Source organism: Mastigoproctus giganteus, chromosome 9 (genome assembly GCF_048544385.1).
Source record: "Mastigoproctus giganteus isolate SK-2022 chromosome 9, ASM4854438v1, whole genome shotgun sequence".
Lineage (NCBI taxonomy): Eukaryota > Metazoa > Arthropoda > Arachnida > Uropygi > Thelyphonidae > Mastigoproctus > Mastigoproctus giganteus.
Window position 1 is genome coordinate 134,700,127 of NC_143583.1, and position 19,808 is coordinate 134,719,934.

Here is a 19,808-nt window from a genome sequence, read left to right on the forward strand (position 1 = left end):
GCTTACTTCCTTTGCTGCCTCCTTTAATATAACTGGATAGATCCCATCCACCCCGGGTGCCTTTCTTGTGTTTATCTTCAACAGTTTCTCCTCCACTTTACTCCCAGTTATTTCAAGATTCTGTAGCTTACTGCTAGAGTTGAATACACCTCTGGCATTTCCCTTGCTGAATAACTCCTCATGTGTGAATGTCGATGCAAAATATTCATTTAGTTTGTTAGCTACCTGAGCAGGATCATCAACAGTTGACCCATCAATATCAAGTGGACCAATCTGATTCATCCCCTTCCTTCTAGAGTTTACATAAGTAAAGAACTCTTTGCACGTTGGTCTCACTTCACAGAATTTAAAAACTGCGTGAGACCACTGAAGTCACCTTTACAAAAGCCTTTCCCTTTACCTTTGACAGCAGTTATGTCTTTAATTAAATTGTGTATTAGTACACTGCGATTGCTGCCACCTAGTGTGTCTTTTACTTGCAGATTCTTAATGCACGAAGAATCACTGCTGATAACCAATCAAGAGTGTTGCTTTTCCTTTTTTCCTCTCTAATATGCTGCTGCAGAAAATAACCATCCAAGAAATCCACAAAAGTGTTGCTACTATGTGAGTGACCAACCCACAAATTCTTGTCAACATCTGGAAAGTTAAAATCCCCCATTTTGAGACATTCTGATTTACTGGCCCACTCTTTCACTGTATAGCCTTTTGGTGTACTCATCATAGTCATTAGCCCCACAGCACACTCCTACTCTCAATTTTGTTTTCCCAGTATTTCTATTACACCAAACCGATTCAACATTGCACTTGTCACTCACGTCAACTGGATGTACTACCATAGATTTAATATGCTTCTTAACTAAAACCATAACTCTACAGCCTCTCCTCTCCTGTCCTGTCTGTCCTTCCTATATACATTGTACCCCCCATATTCAAATTCAGCATCACTAATGTCTGAGTGACACAAATGTTTCTGCTATTCCTACAATGTCTGCATTTGATGACTTAATCAGTACTTCAAATTCATCAAATTTATTTTCAGTGATACTAGGATTAGTGTATATGCAAGTATACATGCAGATGTTCTCTTTTTAGTTACCCTAACACAGCCCTTGTACTTTTTTGTTCCATGATGACCCACAGCAGTGGTCTGATGTCCCAGAAACCTTGCTTTCCAGGCTGCTATATGTACCAATAGTAGAATTGGAAGAATCACTCTCAACTCTGCCTGCAGCTCTAGTTAAGCTATTAGCCTGTGTATCTCCCAAACTAGCAGTTTTCTGATCCACCTATCACTGCCTTGATAGCATCAGCAAATATCCTTGTACCCCTTCAATTTAAATGTATTCCATTCCTGTAAAAACAGTCTTTCCTGTTAGCAAGCACAGACCACACTGAAAAAAAATTCTACTCCACGAGCCTTACACAATGTCTCCAGGGCTGATTGATAAGGCTCTCAACATATATCCCCTTATATCGTGTCTCGGCAGAATTGCAGAAACTTTCAAATTTAATTCTAACTTGCAACCTATTCCCAACATTGCACTGTACTTATTATGTAAATATTATCACCTTTTGTGCTCTTAAAAGATGATATCTGTTCTACAGCGTCATCTACTTTTTCTCCTGGCAGACATACCCTGGTCCTATTCTACCTATCCTTCTTTCAACATGTTTCCCTGACAATAGTTGCTAACAATAGCCACCTCCTGTGGGACCAGTGCATTCTGCCTTGGAGATTATTATTATTAGCAGCTATATGGCACAAGGAAGCCTGAGGCTTATGCTGCACAAGCCAAAAAAAAAAAAAATTTCCCGAGTTACTCTGAGAGAGAGTCAAAAGTAGAAGGGAATCACCAAGAAAGAGAAGAATGATGATTGCCACTGTGTTGTCTGATGCACAAAGTGAGAGCTCTGGCATTGAGTTTGGCATGTGAGAATATGCCAACTCAATTGTGAGAACTGTGATCATCAGTGAGGTGAGGCACAGAGTTGGCTGAAATGCATTACAATCCCAAATCTTGTGTTAAAATTGATTGGCATGTGGTAGCAGAACTGTTAGTTTTATTGTGGAATGTAAAACATCTAACTCCTGATGACATTATGAATGTGAGCAATTGAATCAGTGGGCTCTCCCATAGATACATACATACCACTCTTCTGAGTACTCTGATCTCTTTTAGACAGTTTCTGCTGTATTCCTTATTCCTGAGTATTTTCTGACTTAGTATTACTATGGCCCATTCCTATTTTGTAATTACAACAGCCACTATTGAATTAGGATATAGTTTTGTTGCAATGGCACAAACAGATTGATTGAGTGTTAATTATGATGTCTGAGGATTCCCTGTTGGAAGTCACTAAGGATCATCTTTACCTGTCTACTGTATTCCTTTGATCTGCTTGCTTCCTGTGTGATATTTTTTTTTATACATGTGGATGACAAGTATAGTTAATTTTTCCAAAATCCCAGTGTTCAAATAATATTGCATATTTTCAAATATAATATAATCTAAATTTTTTTGTTTCAAAGCTGGATCCATAGAAGCACTTCTTGTGCCACATCATCATTTTTGGTATACTTTACCTAAACAAATGACTGTGTATTTAATAGATTGTATATAAAGATGAATCTCCCATAATTTAAATAAAAGAAATTTTCTATTGTAATACAGTACAATGTTACTAGGCTTTATATATATGTATATATATACACTCTTTATTCAAGAGATGGTTTTATTACTCAAAAATATAGGTATGTCAACTCACCTGTTGGCAAAAATATGCTGGCTACAATGATGTCTACCATTTCCAAGAATGCCAGATTAAGTCGTGTATACACCAATGTTCACATCCGAGCCACAACCTACTCAGGGGCTGAGAGCACAAGCTGCCTCTTATCCGAACAGCCTTCCAGCAGTAACAGCGGCAGGGAAAACTCTACAAGTATGTTTTCTAAAACCAGAACACAAATGGAAAATTCTTGGAAGAATTATTCAGTAACTCCAGAATATTCTCAGGTTGTAGCACAAATGACTGAATCCTCCAATACTCAGAGAATTTATGATCAACCTTCCAGTTCCAAAGACTTGAACCATCAAAACACTTCTTGTGCCAAATCATCTGCATCTCAAACCATTTTCCCTGTTGCTTTGTCTTATGCTGTATCATCAGAAGACCTCTCTTCGCAGAGACATCATGGACAGTCATCATCACAGGCAGAGGTTGGTATATTATTATATTAACTTAAAATTAATTTGTTTGTAAAGTTACTAATATTTTAAATCCTTTACATGAAGTTCTTTACAGGCCACAAACTTGTAATACTGAGTCTTAATTCTACTATTTTATAAATGCAGTACACCAACAAAGTACTTTTTGATGTTTTTCTCTAACTTTATGTAAAAGAGAGTGGTCTTCCCATTCTCTCATATAATAGATTTCTATCTGTTCCTTCCACTCTCCCATATAAAAGATTTCTGTCTGTTCCTCCCATTCTCTCATATAATCACTTTCTGTCTGTGTTCTGAATTTATTTTTCTCTTTTGCTTAGATGTATGAAGTATGACTGAAAGTTCCAGGAATGATTTTTATAAGGAAATTAGAATTGCACTTAGCAATTGTCTTTTTGTCCTCTTCAAAATAGTTTCCTTTGACATGAAGCCATTCTGTTATTGCCATTATTAATAGTAGCAACAATGCAAGAAAGCAAGCAAGCTTTATACAGCAAAAAAAATCCCATATCACCTGTTATAGCTATTTTCACTTCTCTTCATACTGCAGTTTAAAAAAAAAAAAAAAAAAAATCTCTCACATGCAGTTAAATTTTTTTCATATGAATATTTTTCTATGTCTTGGTTTTATGATTTCCTGGAATTTCTATATTAATCCTATTACCCTTACGGCCATATACTACAAACAACATAATCTGAATTCCAGAGCTCATGACATAATTCACTTGTTCTCAAAGACAAAGGTCTTCCCATTGTTTGTTCAGTCACTCCACACCCATAACTGGCTCTATACACCAATGAGCCAAAACATTATGGCCACCTATCTAATATGATGTTGATCCTTGACATGCAGCCAAAACAGCTTGTACCCGGCAAGGCATGGATGCTACAAGATTTCTAAATGTCTTGTGGTATCTGGTACCGACACGTAACCAGCAGAACCTTTTAACTCCTGTAAGGTCAGTGGTTGAGACGCCGCAGATCAGTTGCTGTTCCAACACAAACCACAGATGCTTGATGGGATTAATGTCTGGGGAATTTGGAGGCCAGGGAAATTCCTGGAAGTCTTCCTCATGTTCTTCGAACCAGTCTCGAACAATCCGGGCGGTGTGGCATGGCACAGTATCCTGCTGAAAGATGGCACTGCCACAGGGGAAGATCGTTGCCATGAAAGGGTGTACCTGGTCAGCAATGATGTTTAGGTATGTATATGTATATTCATGTCGATGGTGGCCCCTAGGCTTCCGCCCATCTCCACCTGTGTGCTCTGTAATTGACGTAAAACTTCTACAAGGGGCCTGAAACTTGTGAAATGCAAGAATGTTAATAAAGTGTAATATGTTGTTATTGTTAGTCAGGCCTCTTCGCCAACCTTCGCCAACATTCGCCCATATGATGACTTCGTCATCATATGGGCGAATGCTCCCTGGTGCCCGACCCTGTCACGAGGAGCTGGGCCCAGATCTACTATTCTGTCTGTGTGACTAACACATTATACCGCATCCACCAGAAGAAGTGCAAGCCTGGTGGGTGCCAACCTTTCTGCTCCCAGGTGGCCCAGCCTGGAAGCCAGCAAAAAATAGAAAATAAATAATAATTAAATAAATAAATAAATAAAAATATTAATTTAATCCTCGCACTCAGGTGAGAGAACAAAAAAAAAAAAAAAACCCAACCCGAGTGCCAGCAAAAAATTAAAAATATAATAATAAATAAAAATAAAATAATAATAAATAAAAAGTCATCTTGCACTCAGGAAAGAGGTATAATAATAATAAAAACACCTCGATCTGAGTGCCAGCTAAAAGAAAAAGAAGAAAAAAAGTATAGTAAGACTTACTAAGCAGACATGACCAGCATAGATATGTCTGTGCTTTGTGAAGACAGACATTGCAAATTTCTGCAAGGCATTAAACTTTTCTCTGCTTTGAAGGTAGAGGTGCTCATTGCCCAAACCCAATTCATGAATTACCTGTTTTAGTTGCATCCTATATTGTTCATAAATTAAACAGTCGTATAATACATGAGACCAAGGCTCTTCACATGAACAGAGGCAGTTTGGATCTGCCTCTAACCCAAAATAACATAAATTTAAATTAAAGGAACCAGGCCAGTTAAAAAATAAGAAGTTTTCATCTCTGGATAAAACCATACATTAATCTTTTTATCCAATGCAAATGATATCCTTGGTATGAAGAGCCTGGTAACCACTCCTGTATCACTTACTTCCCATCTTCTCTGCCAGATTTTCATCAACCGATTCATAAGTTTATTTTTAGCCTTACCATCTTCAATTGTATTTTTAATCCCATAAAATCTAAAGAAATACCCTTCCTTAAATAATAACAAAAGGCCCTATAAGTCACATACAAATCAAGAGGCTGGAAGCCTGACAGAACTTGGATCGCATTAGTGGACACTATTCTACAAAACCTAAATAATGAAAGTATCATTTGTCTCTGTATGGACAAAAGTTTCTGTTCGAATTTTACATTCAAGATTTTTGTGTACCAAACATTAGTGCCATGTACCACTATGGGTAGAAAGACAGCCTTGTAATAAAGTACCAAGATCTTCTTTCTTAACCCTAATCAGTTCTTGCAATTCAAACAATGGCAGAGGAAAATTTTTTAATCTTTTCGCTTAAATATTGTAAGTGCAACATAAAAGTCAACCAATTATCAATAACTAAACCCAAATGTTTAGTACAAGTAACCATAGGGATATGTTTACCATTAAATTTTACTACAGGAGGTCTTTCGATATCTAGCTTTAACCAACATCATGACTGTTTTCTTATTTGAAACCTTAAGTTTATGTTCTTCAGACCACCCAAATAAACCGTTCATGACCTGCAAAGCAGTCTCTTCTAATTCTTGCCTGGATCTACCAAGAACACAGGCCACCAGATCATCAGCATATGCAATTCTATGACAATTAATAATTGTCTTCTGCAACCATAAATTCAGCACAAGGTTCCAGAACATGGGACCCAGGACAGAACCCTGGGGACACCCACAACTAATGAGTTTAGAAAAAACCATATGCCGAGACCTGATTACTATTTTTCTACCAGTGAGATAACTGGCCATGGCTCTATACAGGGTGTTTCAGTTAAACGTTTCAGAACTTCTAAGAGGGGTAGGGTACATCCTGACAACTCGAAATCATATAGCAATGTGGGGTCGGAAATGCTTTCCTGAAGCGGTGTTGTACACAGAAGCACCATAAAAAGAAAAGAGACCGTAAGTGAGAAATCGTTTTAATAATACATGAAAAGAAGCAAAAGGTACATGGATTAAAGTAAGTGTTCGAAGTTTCTTCCACGGGCTACAATGCACGCCTCACATCTCCGATGCATGGACATCCGAACATTCTGGAATACTCCAGGCGAATTTCGAATTTCTTCGGCAGCTACTGCGATTCTTGCAACCAGCTCCTCAGCATTGTCAACAGGGGTGTCATAAACTAGCGATTTCATATGACCCCAGAAATAAAAATCAAGACATGATAGGTCGGGTGACCGAGCAGGCCAACGCACGGGACCACCACGTCCGATCCACTGTTGACCAAATGTGACATCCAGGTAGTTACGAACATCTCCGCTATAATGGGCAGGGGCTCCATCGTGTTGGAACCACATTGTCTGTTGCGTCGATGCAGAAATCTGATCATCTCTCAAAAGTTGTGGCAATACTTGCTGCAGAAAGATCAAGTAGATAGGTCCGGTTAGACGACACGGTAACAGGTAAGGTCCGATGAGGTGATCTCCCATAATACCGGCCCATACATTGACCGAAAATCGAATCTGTGCTGCACGACGTCGCACGACGACTTCTGTGTGCAATACCGCTTCAGGAAAGCATTTCCGACCCCACATTGCTATATGATTTCGAGTTGTCAGGATGTACCCTACCCCTCTTAGAAGTTCTGAAACGTTTAACTGAAACACCCTGTATAAAAGATCTGGGCATTCTACTTGTCTTAAGGAATAAAGTATGCTCTCATGCCACACACTATCGAAGGTGCCCTCGAAATCAATGTACAGCACGAGAACATACTTGCTAGATGTCTGATTAACATAATCTATTAAATCCTTTATAGCATCCTCAGCTGAACTCCTTTTTGAAATAACCAATCAGTCAACCTGTGTAATAATAATCTTTCATAAATTTTTGCTATATTAGACAATAAGTAAATTCGTCTATAATCCCTAGGGTCAGTAGCCTCTCTGCCTGGCTTTGATAACAATTTCACCAAGGCAACCGTCCAAAATCCTGGAAAAACATCAGCAATATAACATTTATTAAAGATATTTAACAATAAATGTGGGTAAACATCTAGAAACTTGATAATAACATTATTCTCCATTAAGTCCAAACCAGGTGTTTTGTGTATGTTGATATACTGATAAACCTGTTTCAAATCTGACTCAGTAAATAGCAAATGATCTGCAGGACCTTTATAATTACTGTTCATATACCTTATTTCTGCCTGCTTTTTATTGTCTTCAGCGTGAACATCCTCAGGAAAAAGGTGGTCAGATATTAACTGAACAGTCGACAACCAATCCTTCTTTTCACATTCTCCCTGTTTCACTGTGGACATCGAAGAACTGAATTGTAATTTGTTAGTCACTAATTTATATACGAGGCCCCAGGGGTCAGTATTTCCAACCCCTTGAACCAAGTTCCTCTAAGGATCTAATTTACTTTCAATAATGGCTTTCTGGTATTGCCTCCTTTTATTCCTGTAAACCTCCTTAAAATACACAGATTCTACACTCCCTAAGACCTATGTCTCTGAAATTGTCTCTTTGCGTGAAACATTTCTGTTCTCAATCATGTTAAATCCTCATTCCACCATATTCCACAACCGTACGAATCTTTCTTCTCTTCCTAGTAGAATAACTCGATGCTCTTAACAATATATTTTAATGTAAAATGCATACTCCTCTGTACTCAATGCACGCTACTTTTAAAGTCCTGAGAATTAATGTCTGTATTAAGAGAATCTAAAAATTTATTCCAATTAATTGACTTATAACTAAACCTTAGTATTTGTAACAAAGATTGATCAACAGCACTCTTATAATCTAATTTCAACTTAAACACTATTGATCTATGATCACTTGTAGTATATTCAGAAATAACTTTCCAATGGCACAATCTCTGTGATAGCCTATAAGAGGCCAGCATAACATCAATATTTGACTGGCCATGTAAGTTATCAAAGGTGTACAATTCAACACCTACATTAATAACTACTAGGCCAATTCCTGGAAGTCTTCCTCATGTTCTGCAAACCAGTCTTGAACAATCCGGGCGGTGTGGCATGGCGCATTATCCTTCTGAAAGATGGCACAGCCATTGGGGAACACCGTTGCCACGAAAAGGCGTACCTGATCCGCAGTGATCAGGTACACCCTTTGTCAGAGTGCCTGGCATATGGATGACTGGACCCAGGGTATCCCAGCAGAACATCACCCAAAGCATGACACTACCACCTTGTTTTTGTCCCATGGTGCATCAAGGTGCCATCACTTCCCCAGGTAAATGACGCACACGTACCTGGCCGTCCACATGGTGCAACAGGAAACGTGATTCATCAGACCAGATAACCTTCTTCCAATCACCCAAGATTCAGTTTCGATGCTAGTGTGCCCATTGTAGGCGCTGTCGCTGGTGAACCGTGGTTAGCATGGGTACTTGGAGCGGCTATGCTGCCCCATTTTCAGTAGGGTTCGATGTACTGTGTTGTGACACATTAATCCTGTTACCAGCATTCCGATTACCTAAAGTTGCGCCACAGTCGCCTTTACCACGTACCATCTGGGAGAGCCTTTGCTCACCTCGAGTATTGTCCAACACCTCACTGTCGGTTCGTAGGTTCCCCCTCCTCGGATCACTTTTGGTAGGTACTAACCACAGCTGACTGTGAGCACCCCACCAGCCGTGCCGTTTCAGATATGCTCTGACCCATTCGTCTGGCCATTACAATTTGGCCTTTGTCAAACTCGCTTAAGTCCGCTGCCTTTCCCATCTGAAGAACAAGAGTAACACCGATTAACGGAGCTCAGTATCAGGTGTTTTTTATACTCTGTCCCGACTCGTGCACTTGCTGTAATTCACTTGCAGTTGCTTCGATTTGCATAACTCGCTGATCATAATGTTTTGGCTCATCGGTGTATAATTGTTTGGTATCCAGTGCAAGTAGCCCTACTTGAGGCAAGTATTTCCTCTAAAGGTAAGTTTTCTCAAGGTTTTTATGGCCGAGTCTTAATTCTTTATTCCAATAATATATTTTATATATTTTTGAGTTCTTTTTCATTTAAAATTCTACATATATCACCAAATTAATCAAGATATAGGTGATCTTGGAGAGAATTTTTTTTCTTTTCACCTCATTAGCAATAATATACAATAACCTGTCCAGACCTTTACTGATTTGTTATTAACTATTTTAATTTAAATACCTTCTTATTTTTTCAACTCTTTACTGTTATTACAATACCATATTTGAAAGTACTTGTAATACTATATAGAATTTTATTATAATTTCTCTTAGATTTTTCCCCCAGGCAGTCAGTAGAACCTTGAAACATTGCCAGTATTTTAAGTATAGATTGATGTGGTAACACTTCAATAAATGCATTTTAAAATACATTCGTGGTAAAACTGTGTACTTGGCTGTCATGTAATCTGTGTGAATAACCATATACTGTCCCATCTGCACACAATTAGAAAGTGCCATTTTTATGTTTTTTTAATACTGTGCAAGTTCTTATAGTAATGCAAGACTGAAAAGATATTCAGTCTTTATTTTACAGGATTGTGTCTACAGCCATTTATACAGTTGAACCAAATCTGGAAATCTCTTATCTAGCACCACCGAAGAATGAACAGATTTAATTCTCAGATTGATCATTTGTCAAAGCAGCCTGTTATAGCTGATTATGCAGGGTGGTAATTCCATCTTAGAACCATAAGACTTTGTTAGGTTGCAGTGACATTTGAAAATGTTAGATCATAGAACTGTTTAACACATCATGAACACGATTAGTGACTCACTGATAAGTGATAGATAACTCAGTTTAAGTATTGTGATTTGTCCTTGAAATATTAAACTGAGGTACCCATTAACTAAATGTGTTTACTGTTAGTGAATGTTTTAGTACTTTTTGCTTGTCATTGTAAACAGCATCAGCAAGTCATTTTTCATGTGTGTGTGTGTGTATTGCCCATCATACTGGTGAAATACAGGTGACCCCCCGCTTAACGCTGAAAATTCGTTCCCGGAAAACAGAGTGCTAAGTGAATCAGTGCAAAGCAAGTGCCGTATTCATGAGCTGTGGTCTGTGCCATAGGATATTTCCTAATCAATAATAAACTGTAGTGCGAAAAGATGCACAAGTGTCGGTGAAAATATTTAATATATAAAAATTTTTACATATAAAATATTCTATATTACTTACATATATAATGATGTGGTAAGTAGCTACATTACATATCAAAATTAAACTTAAAATGCCAATTAAAATCATGAATTTATTAATCTGATAGCCCTGGGCTGTCGAATTTTTGTATCTTTAAACTGAAAAATGTGTCGATTTTGGATTGTACTTTGTCCCTCTTCCTCTTGTTGGGATTCATTTCTTTCTTTAAATATCTTATTACCTTAGAATTATGTTCCATGTCAGGGTCATTCTGGAAATAATCACACAATTTTTCAGTGTTCCAGAGCTTTACTAAATCCTTTTGTAGTCAATGACTTCATGGGTTCATCTGTAGGATCTTGACCTTCTTATAGTAATGCAAGACTGAAAATTGCATGCTCAATTGCATGCTAGCTATTGTTCTTTTGTCATTTCCACAAGTTCTTCATTAGAGAGGCCATCCCTGTCGTTTTCAATCATCTCTTGTAGGTTGTCATCATCAATTTCGTCCAATCCTGCTTCTTTTCTGAGCTCAACAATTTGCACTTTAACATTCTCAACTGAATCATCAGGTTCTTGAGAATCCTTTATACAATCCTTCCAAACTTTTCTCCACACTTCATTCATGGTTTTCTGAGTTACTTCATCCCAGGCACTTGAAATGTAGATGGCAGTTTTAATGTTGTAGAATTTCCAAAACTTCTTTAGGCTCAGTACATTTTTGCCAGTGTTGATGGCTTTAATAGCTTAGGAAAAGGTGTTCCGTATGTAGTAAGCTTTAAATGTGGCAGTAACAACTTGGCCCAATGGTTGAATCAGAGATGTAGTGTTTGGAGGCATGTAAAAAAAAATTATATATGATTGTTCAAGTCTTCTAAGCTCTCTTTGCTTGGATGTCCTGGCACATTGTCCACAATGAGAATTACTTTGTAATCAAGGTTATTTTTTGCACAATATCTTTCCACTGCAGGACAGGAGAATTCAGAGTACCAATCAACGAAAAGAGGTCTGGTTACCCAAGCTTTTTTATTAGCCTTCCAAATTACAGGTAGGTTTGATTTAGTGAAACCTTTAAGAGTCCTTGGATTTTCTGAAGGGTAAACTAAAAGGGATTTTAATTTAAAATCCCCTGCAGTATTACCACCCAACAATAATATCAACCGATGTTTTGCTACTTCGAAGCCTGGCATGTTTTTTTCTTCTTTCGATATGAAACTTCTTTGAGGCATTCATTTCCAAAAAAGCCCTGTTTCATCTGTTAAAAACTTCTTGAGCAGTATAACACTCCTCTTCAATAATTTTAACAAGCTCTTTTTTTGAAAGTTTGTTTTTTCTTGATCTGCACTTGCGACTTCTCCCTGAATTGCTATGTTGTGTTGGTTATAGTGCTTTTTAAATCTATCAAACCAGCCCTTTTATTGAAACAAGGTGAGCTTTCTCCAGGTCATCATATAGGCTAATCGCTTTTTCTTTAATAATAATTGAACTTAACGCAATCCTGCATTGGATATTATCTTCAATAAAATTATTTAGAAGTCTCTCCATTTCAATAATAATAGCTGGCCTGGGCCTTGTCAATTTAGTTGCCTCCAGTGGAACAGCAAATATTATAAGCAACATTTCAAGCAATACTGCATATTCCTTAACTTGATATTTTTTCAAATATTGATCTTGGAACTACGTAACAAGTCACTGGATTGCAATTAAATTAGAGTGGGAAACGTTTTAATGTTGTTTTGCTATTCATTCTCATGCTATCGACTACATCAGATGAAATGTTTTTGTTAAACATACCAAAAATCCAATGTATAAAAGAGTTCACTTCAAAAATTCAAACTATACTCAGGTAAAAGAGTGAGTTGTAATAGTGTTATAATGAGATACGGGTTATAAGAACAGCATTATAGCAAATCAGTGTAAAGCAAAACGTGTTATAACGAGGGTCTACAGTAATTAAATTTTTAATTAACTGACAAGGAGATGATATAAGATTAGTCTTGAAATAAACATTTTGAATCAACATCAATTAATTGCCACCTCTATACATCTAAAGCATTTTTGGTGGCATTTCAAGGTTATGCTGAACTTAAGAAATACCTATTAAGAAATACCTATCAAGGTTTAGGCCTAAATGGTTATCTAATGAACTAATGAGACTCGTAACAGAGAAGAAAAATGCATGGGATGCATATAAATTATCAAACGACTCAGAAGCCTATGGCAGATATAAGCTAGTCTGTAATCAGGTCACAAAGGAAGTTAGGCAGGCGAAGGCAGATTACGAGAAATTCTTGGCAAAAGATGCTAAGAAAAACAGCAAGGATTTCTTTACTTATATAAACTCTAAAAGGAAGGGGATGAATCTGATTGGTCCACTTGACACCAATGGTTCGATTATTGATGATCCTGCCCAGATAGCAAACAAACTGAATGAGTATTTTGCATCTACATTCACACATGAGGAATTATTAAGGTTTGAAAATGGCAGAAGGTTATCAAATTGTAGCAGGATACTTAATGATTTTGTAAAAACTGAGAGCAAAGTGGAGGAGAAATTGTTGAAGTTAAACATAAGAAAAGCACCTGGGGTGGATGGAATCTATCCAGTTATATTAAAGGAGGTGGCAAAGCAACTAAGCAAACCCTTAGCCATAATTATGAGAGCATCCTTGGACTCAGGAGAGGTTCCCACGGACTGGAGATGTGCAAATGTGTCCCCAATTCACAAAGGGGGATCGAAGGGTGACACGAGTAGTTACAGACCAGTTAGTTTAACTTCTGTTCCGGGTAAAATAATGGAGTCACTGGTTAAAGATGCATTGCAGGATCATCTAGACAAGACTGCAGCAATAATTCAGACACAGCATGGGTTTGATAAGGGAAAGTCTTGTCTGACAAATTTGATAGGATATTATGATGTGGTTACAAAGGAACTGGATGCAAAAAATAATTTTGATATCATATATTTGGATTTCAGGAAAGCTTTTGACACTGTTGTGCATGGAAGACTATTGTACAAATTGGAGCAGAATGGTATTAAGGGTAAGTTGCTACAATGGATAAAAGGATGGTTAAGTGGGAGAAGATAGAGGGTGGTAATCAATGGGTGCTGCTCTTTGTGGAGTAATGTTATTAGTGGAGTCCCACAGGGTTCAGTGTTGGGTCCACTGTTGTTTTGTATATTTATCAATGATATTGATAAAGGTATATCGGGCTTAATGTCGAAGTTTGCAGATGATACAAAGGTTGGCAGGGTTGTTAATGACAGTAATGGCAGTGTGCTGCTGCAACAGGATCTAAATAATTTGGGCAGATGGGCTAAGAAGTGGCAACTGAAGTTTAACCTTGACAAATACAAAGTACTGCATATGGATAGAAGTAACCCGAAAGAAACGTACCAATTGTGTGGTACTATGCTTAAGGTGGTAGAAAATGAAAAAGACCTGGGGGTAATTGTGCAGTCAGATATGAAGTTTTCTGAGCAATGCAGACAAGCTGCCAGGGCAGGTCATGGGGTTTTGTCAATGATATATAGGAATTTTGCTAGTAGGGAAAAGGAGGTGATTGCCCTCTGTATAAGGCAATGGTCAGGCCACATCTTGAGTACTGCATACAGGTCTGGAGGCCTCATTTTAGGAAGGATGTATATTTGCTTGAGCGTGTACAGAGAAGGGTAACAAGATTGTTGAGGGGAAGGAAGGGATCCTCTTAACAAGAGAGACTTAAGTTCTGCAAATTGCAGTGGCTGGAGACTAGGCACCTGCGCTGTGATCTGATTGAGGTGTATAAGGCGTTGAATGGGTTGAGCACGCTGAATTCTGATGGGATCCTTCCACTTGTTCAGATTACGAACCTAAGGGGGCATAAATTAAGAAAAGACAGATATAGAATAGATGTGCGGAAATTTGCCTTTAGCCAGCGGGTGGTTAATTGCTGGAACAAACTTCCATCTGTCGTTGTGGAAGTTGATAGGTTGAATAAATTTAAGGAAGAACTGGACAGGCATTTGGAGAGAATGGTGTGGTTTTTTTTTTTTTTTTTTTTTTGGCTGATGATGCATAAGCTCATACACTTGCTTTCTTGCATCACATACCACTACTACTCTCACTCTCCATGGCTAATCAGAAATTGAGCTGCTCATTACTGAAATCACAAAACATATTTATATATTTTGTAATTCCAGTTGGCAGCAGTTCTATTTCTGGTTGTAGGATTGAAGCCAGCCAACAGCAGATGTGTAGACAAATGTTCAATGGTATTTCAATGTTTATGCAGGATTTCAGGCATGGAGATATTGGTTGGGGTTGCAGAAAGTTGGCAGCTCAGTAACTCAATGAATTCTTTCTTAAACATGTTACATTTTCTTATAGTATTTCATGAATGAGACAAGTGCAGAGTTTTTAGTTTTAAATTTAAAAACATTACATATTATTATTATAGGTAATGGTTTTGAAACTACAAAGTTTCAGAAATCAAAATAAAATTTGCAGCCATCACTTCTTTATATCACGAGCTGCCACTGATTTCAAATAAAATGATTAGAAAAGAATAACTATAACTGCTCATTAAACATGTTTGTAAGGGCACTGATTTGCATAATATTGAATAATAAATTTTGGCATTTCTCAAATCTCTGCTTGTATGAAGAAAAGTGCTTATTGCAAAATGGTTTATTTTAATTTGTTTTACAAACTTTTTTTTATTTGAAACATTTTTGAATCCATCCAGAAATGCAGATATTTTTTGTAGTTATTTTTGATTTTCATTTAAACTGTGGTTATATTAATCTGATTTTCATAAAAAGTTGCCCAACAGTTTTACATGAAAATCTTAAAACAGAATTTCATCAAAATTGGTTAAACCATTTAGGCACTGATACTGTTATCATCAGTAAGGATACCAACAACAGACTTGATCTCCACATAAACATTTTTTAAAGCAATAAAATTGAATAGACGTGAAATAATCTCTTATAATCCAGTGAAACATCCAATGCATACAACTTTTTTAAGATCTGTTGTTACAAATATTCTCATTGGATAGCAAGGCTTGCAGTAATTAGACACTGACCAGTGTCCTGATTAAGTCAAAATTATGATAAAATGAATTTGTTCAATTTGCTTTATATTTGAGTTCATCTGATAGTAGATAGAACTCTGGAACAATTTTTAGTAGTTTCTTTTCATGTTACACTTTGGGAAATGCTGCCTAGTGCATACCGATGGGTCAAAGAATGAAACCCATGTTGAAATGGATGCAGCCTTCCCAGCCATTAATGTTGGCCTATCAACTGCCTTATGAGTTCAGTATACACTATGTGAAACTAACAGAAATTTGAGTGGTACTGAATTGCTGTTGGTTCCTGAAGTATATTGAATCCTCCGATATCCAAAATAATACAAGGGCAAGTCAATAAATACCGCACTAGAAGCTGTAGCATCTTTATTATCTGAGATATTATAACCATAATTCACATGCATAAAATACAGTCTTTCAACTTTGTGAAAATATCACTCAATGTAAGAACTACCACCACACTCACTGCATTTTCTCCAGCTTTCCAGGTAGTGAACACACTTTGGTAAAAAAAAAAAAAAAAAAAGCAGGAGGCTGACGTTTACACCAATGTTTAATGTCAGAAATGAGTTCTGTATCGCCCTCAAACACTTTCCATGCAGATATGCCTTCAGTGTACCAAACAAAAAAAAAAAATATGATGGGACAAGTTCAGGGTTATAGGGGAAAGTGAGGCATTATGTCTCACCCCAGCTAAGTGATCTTTGACAGTGTCATCTGTGCTGTCTGTGGCCTAGCATTATCCTGATGAAACTTGATATCCTGCTGATTCTGTTTAGGTATCACATGTACTTTTTTCTGACAGAATCTCAGTTATCAGTTGATTCAACCACTTCTCATCTCTGTGGCACAAATTATTCGCTGTATGATTCCTTTTGCCTCAAAGGTGGTACTTGTGCATATGTCCATTCCTATATATTCCCTGTCAGAGATTTATTAATTTGGAATATCCTCTTTTCGACCTTCTCTGGATTAAAATCTCTCTACCTCATTGTGTCAAATTCATCTGTTGTCTCTGCCATTCTCCCAACTCCACTAATCACTCAGAACTCTTTGACTTCCTCTCTTTGCAACATGACTTTCTCTAGTCCAACATTCGTAACAGTGAGGTAATTTTCCTTGGTGGTTTTAATCTTCACAACTCCAGCTGCCTTCCGATTTCTAGTTACACAGACCCAGCTGGTTGAAATGCTGAGGCTTTTACAATTATTAATGACCTCGCACAGATTGTTCATTTACCTACCAGAATACCGGACAATCCTAACCATACTGCCAACATGCTTGATCTTTTTCTCACAAACAACCCTTCTAAGTACACGGTCAAAAGGTCCTTTAGGCACCTCAGATCACAACTTGGTGATTGTCTCTTCCCCAATGGAGCCTTTATCTCATGGCTATTACCAACTTCTTATTGTTTGGCATAACAAGAATGCAAAATGGGATGACCTGTGAGATTTCTTTTCTTTTCCTTGGTCGGATTACTGTTTCAAAACCTCAACATTTGCTCAGATTGTTTCAGTGAAATTATTCTTGTAGGAATGAAATCCTTTATTGCACACTCCACTTTAAAATCTTGTCCTTTATCTAAACCTTGGTTTTCCAATAAATGTGTTAAGGCTGTTCAAGAGGAGAATGTTGCATATCGTAATTTTGGCTTGTTTCCAATTCTTTAGTTTCATTTTCTGCCTACACCAAAGTTCTCAACAATTGTAAAGCAGTTATTAATCACTCCAAATTAGATTTTGAACAGGCTAAGAAGTAGAAAACTTGCTTCTTGCCCTAATGGTAGTCGAGCATTCTGGTCTCTTGCCAGATCTACTAGCTGCAACTTTTTCCCATCTCTGCTCCCACCTCTGTCAAAACCAGATGGTTCTATTGTCACTTCAGCCAAGGATAAAGCTGACCTGCTAGCATACCATTTTTCTTCCAACACATGTATTAATTACCTTGGAAAACACCTCACACCATTCCCAACATGCTCCATTCGATACCTCCTGTGGTCTTCCATCAAAAGAATGTCAGAAGGATTTTGACGATTCTTTATGCTAAAAAGCCCCAGGTTCCGATGGTATTTCTCACTTGTTCTCAAAACCTGGGCACCTGAACTTACTCCTGTTCTTTGCCACCTTTTTTCACTTTCTTATTCCAGAGGTGATTTTCCTTCGGCTTGGAAATTTGCTCATATCCAGCCAGTTTCTAAAAAGGATGACAAAATCATTTCCATCAAATTATCGTCCCATTGCAATTACTTCTACTGTTTCTAAAGAAATGGAGAAATCAATTAACTGCCAACTCTTAAACTAGTTTGAAACCTTCCATCTGATCAACGATCGCCAGTGTGGATTCCGTCAGTGTCGATCCACTGGTGATATTCTGGCTTATGTTATCCATTTATGGACAAATTCAATGGAAAAGTTCCGTGAAACACAAGCAGTTGCTCTTGACATCTCAAAGGTCTTCTAAACAAGCTTCCATCTTATGGTTTGCCAACTGGTTTATGTAATTGGTTATCCAGTTTTCTCTCTGATCACTCACTGAGCATGATGGTAGATGGCTCTCTGTCTTATAACTTCTCCACTAATGCTGGTGTCCCCCAAGATTCAGTTCTTTTCCCCACTATTTTCTTCTTGTATATTAATGACCTTCTTCCATTGACTGGAAATCATATCCATAGTTTTGCTGATGATAGCGCATTGCATTCCACTTTCCAGTTTGAGAAACCTTGCCCTTCTCAATCAGCTTCAACTTCTCGAATATCTGCTACCAATTCGTTAAATGCCGATCTCTGTGTAATTCTCCAGTGGGGCAAAGACAACTTAGTTGATTTCAATCCTTCTAAAACTCAGTCCTGTCTTATATCTTGCAAAAAGGATTCTTCTGCTGCTTATCTTTGGGATTACCCTGACTTCTAATCTCTCTTGGCACAAGCACATTACAAATATTGTTTCCTCTGCATCAAAAAAAACTTGGTTTGCTGTTTTGCTCTTGTAATTACTCTTCTTCCAAACAGCTGTTCACTCTGTACAAATTGCAAATCTGCCCTACCATGAAATATTGTTCCCACATCTGAGGCAGCACTCCCAAAACCTCTCTGACTTCTAGATTCCATTCAGAAGAGGGCAGTTAGGTTAATTAATGAATCATCTCTAACAGTCTCTCTCCATTCTCTGTCTCAGACTTTCTGTTTCTGCTGCATGCATTTTCTACAGATATTTTCATAGGCACTGTTCTTCTGAATTGGCTTCTCTAATTCCCACTCTCTCTCTTTCAAAGCAGTCCGAACATGTGTCGCCATTTGCTGTTCATCTTCAAACTCACAGAACCAACTTTTCATCTTCCTCATTTATTCATTCAACTGCCATTTTCTGGAACAACCTTTCTTCATATGTATTTCCTGAAAATTACAATCTACAGAAGTTCAAATCTAATGTCAACAAATATCTTCTTCGTCTTCTCAACCTCCAACCCATGCACGGTACTACGTACTATAGATTCTAATACCTCTCATGTTTGGGGTTTTCATAAAAAAGAAAAAAAGTCTTTTGCTTTTCCGTGCTCAATTAAGCTTTTCCAAGGACAAGTAATATCTTTCTTTGTTGACAGTTATCCCACTTTCCAAAAAATCAATAAAAACAATGCAATTGTGACACTAGAAGGCGACTAAGTTTTCTCGGTGATTTGGAAAGTTTTGGCTTTTGTTTACATGTCATGTGTGCCCATTTCGTGGATTGTCATTTGGTTTGTGGGTCATAATGGAAGAGCCTTGTTTCACACAAATGACTCCTTTAAAGCACTCAGGGCTGCTAGCAGCAAACCTTTCCAGATTATCACAGATCTCTTTCTATGCAGCCATCTCTCATGTGAGCAGCTTAGGCACCCACTGAGAAGCAGATTTTTGTGCAGTCTGTTGATGATAGTCAAAACAGTTCCTGTTCACATTTTTTCAATATCCATCACTAGTCTTGCAGTTAATGCACCTGTCATTTTGAATGAGCTGGTCAATGAGTTTTTAATTTTGAACTCTTTGTGACAGACGTTGGTCTTCTGGCTTTTTGTTTGTCGTT

General features: G+C 37.6%; 1 protein-coding gene across 1 annotated transcript in view; it reads left to right on the top strand.

Annotated features, from left to right (window-relative positions):
- Positions 1 to 19,808, top strand: part of LOC150080754 (uncharacterized) — a 161,395-nt gene that overhangs the window by 74,849 nt on the left and 66,738 nt on the right. The window contains exon 3 of the mRNA XM_090380807.1: positions 2,756 to 3,224. Within this exon, the coding sequence (XP_090236933.1) occupies positions 2,756 to 3,224 (469 nt within the window). The remainder of the gene's footprint in view (positions 1 to 2,755; positions 3,225 to 19,808) is intronic.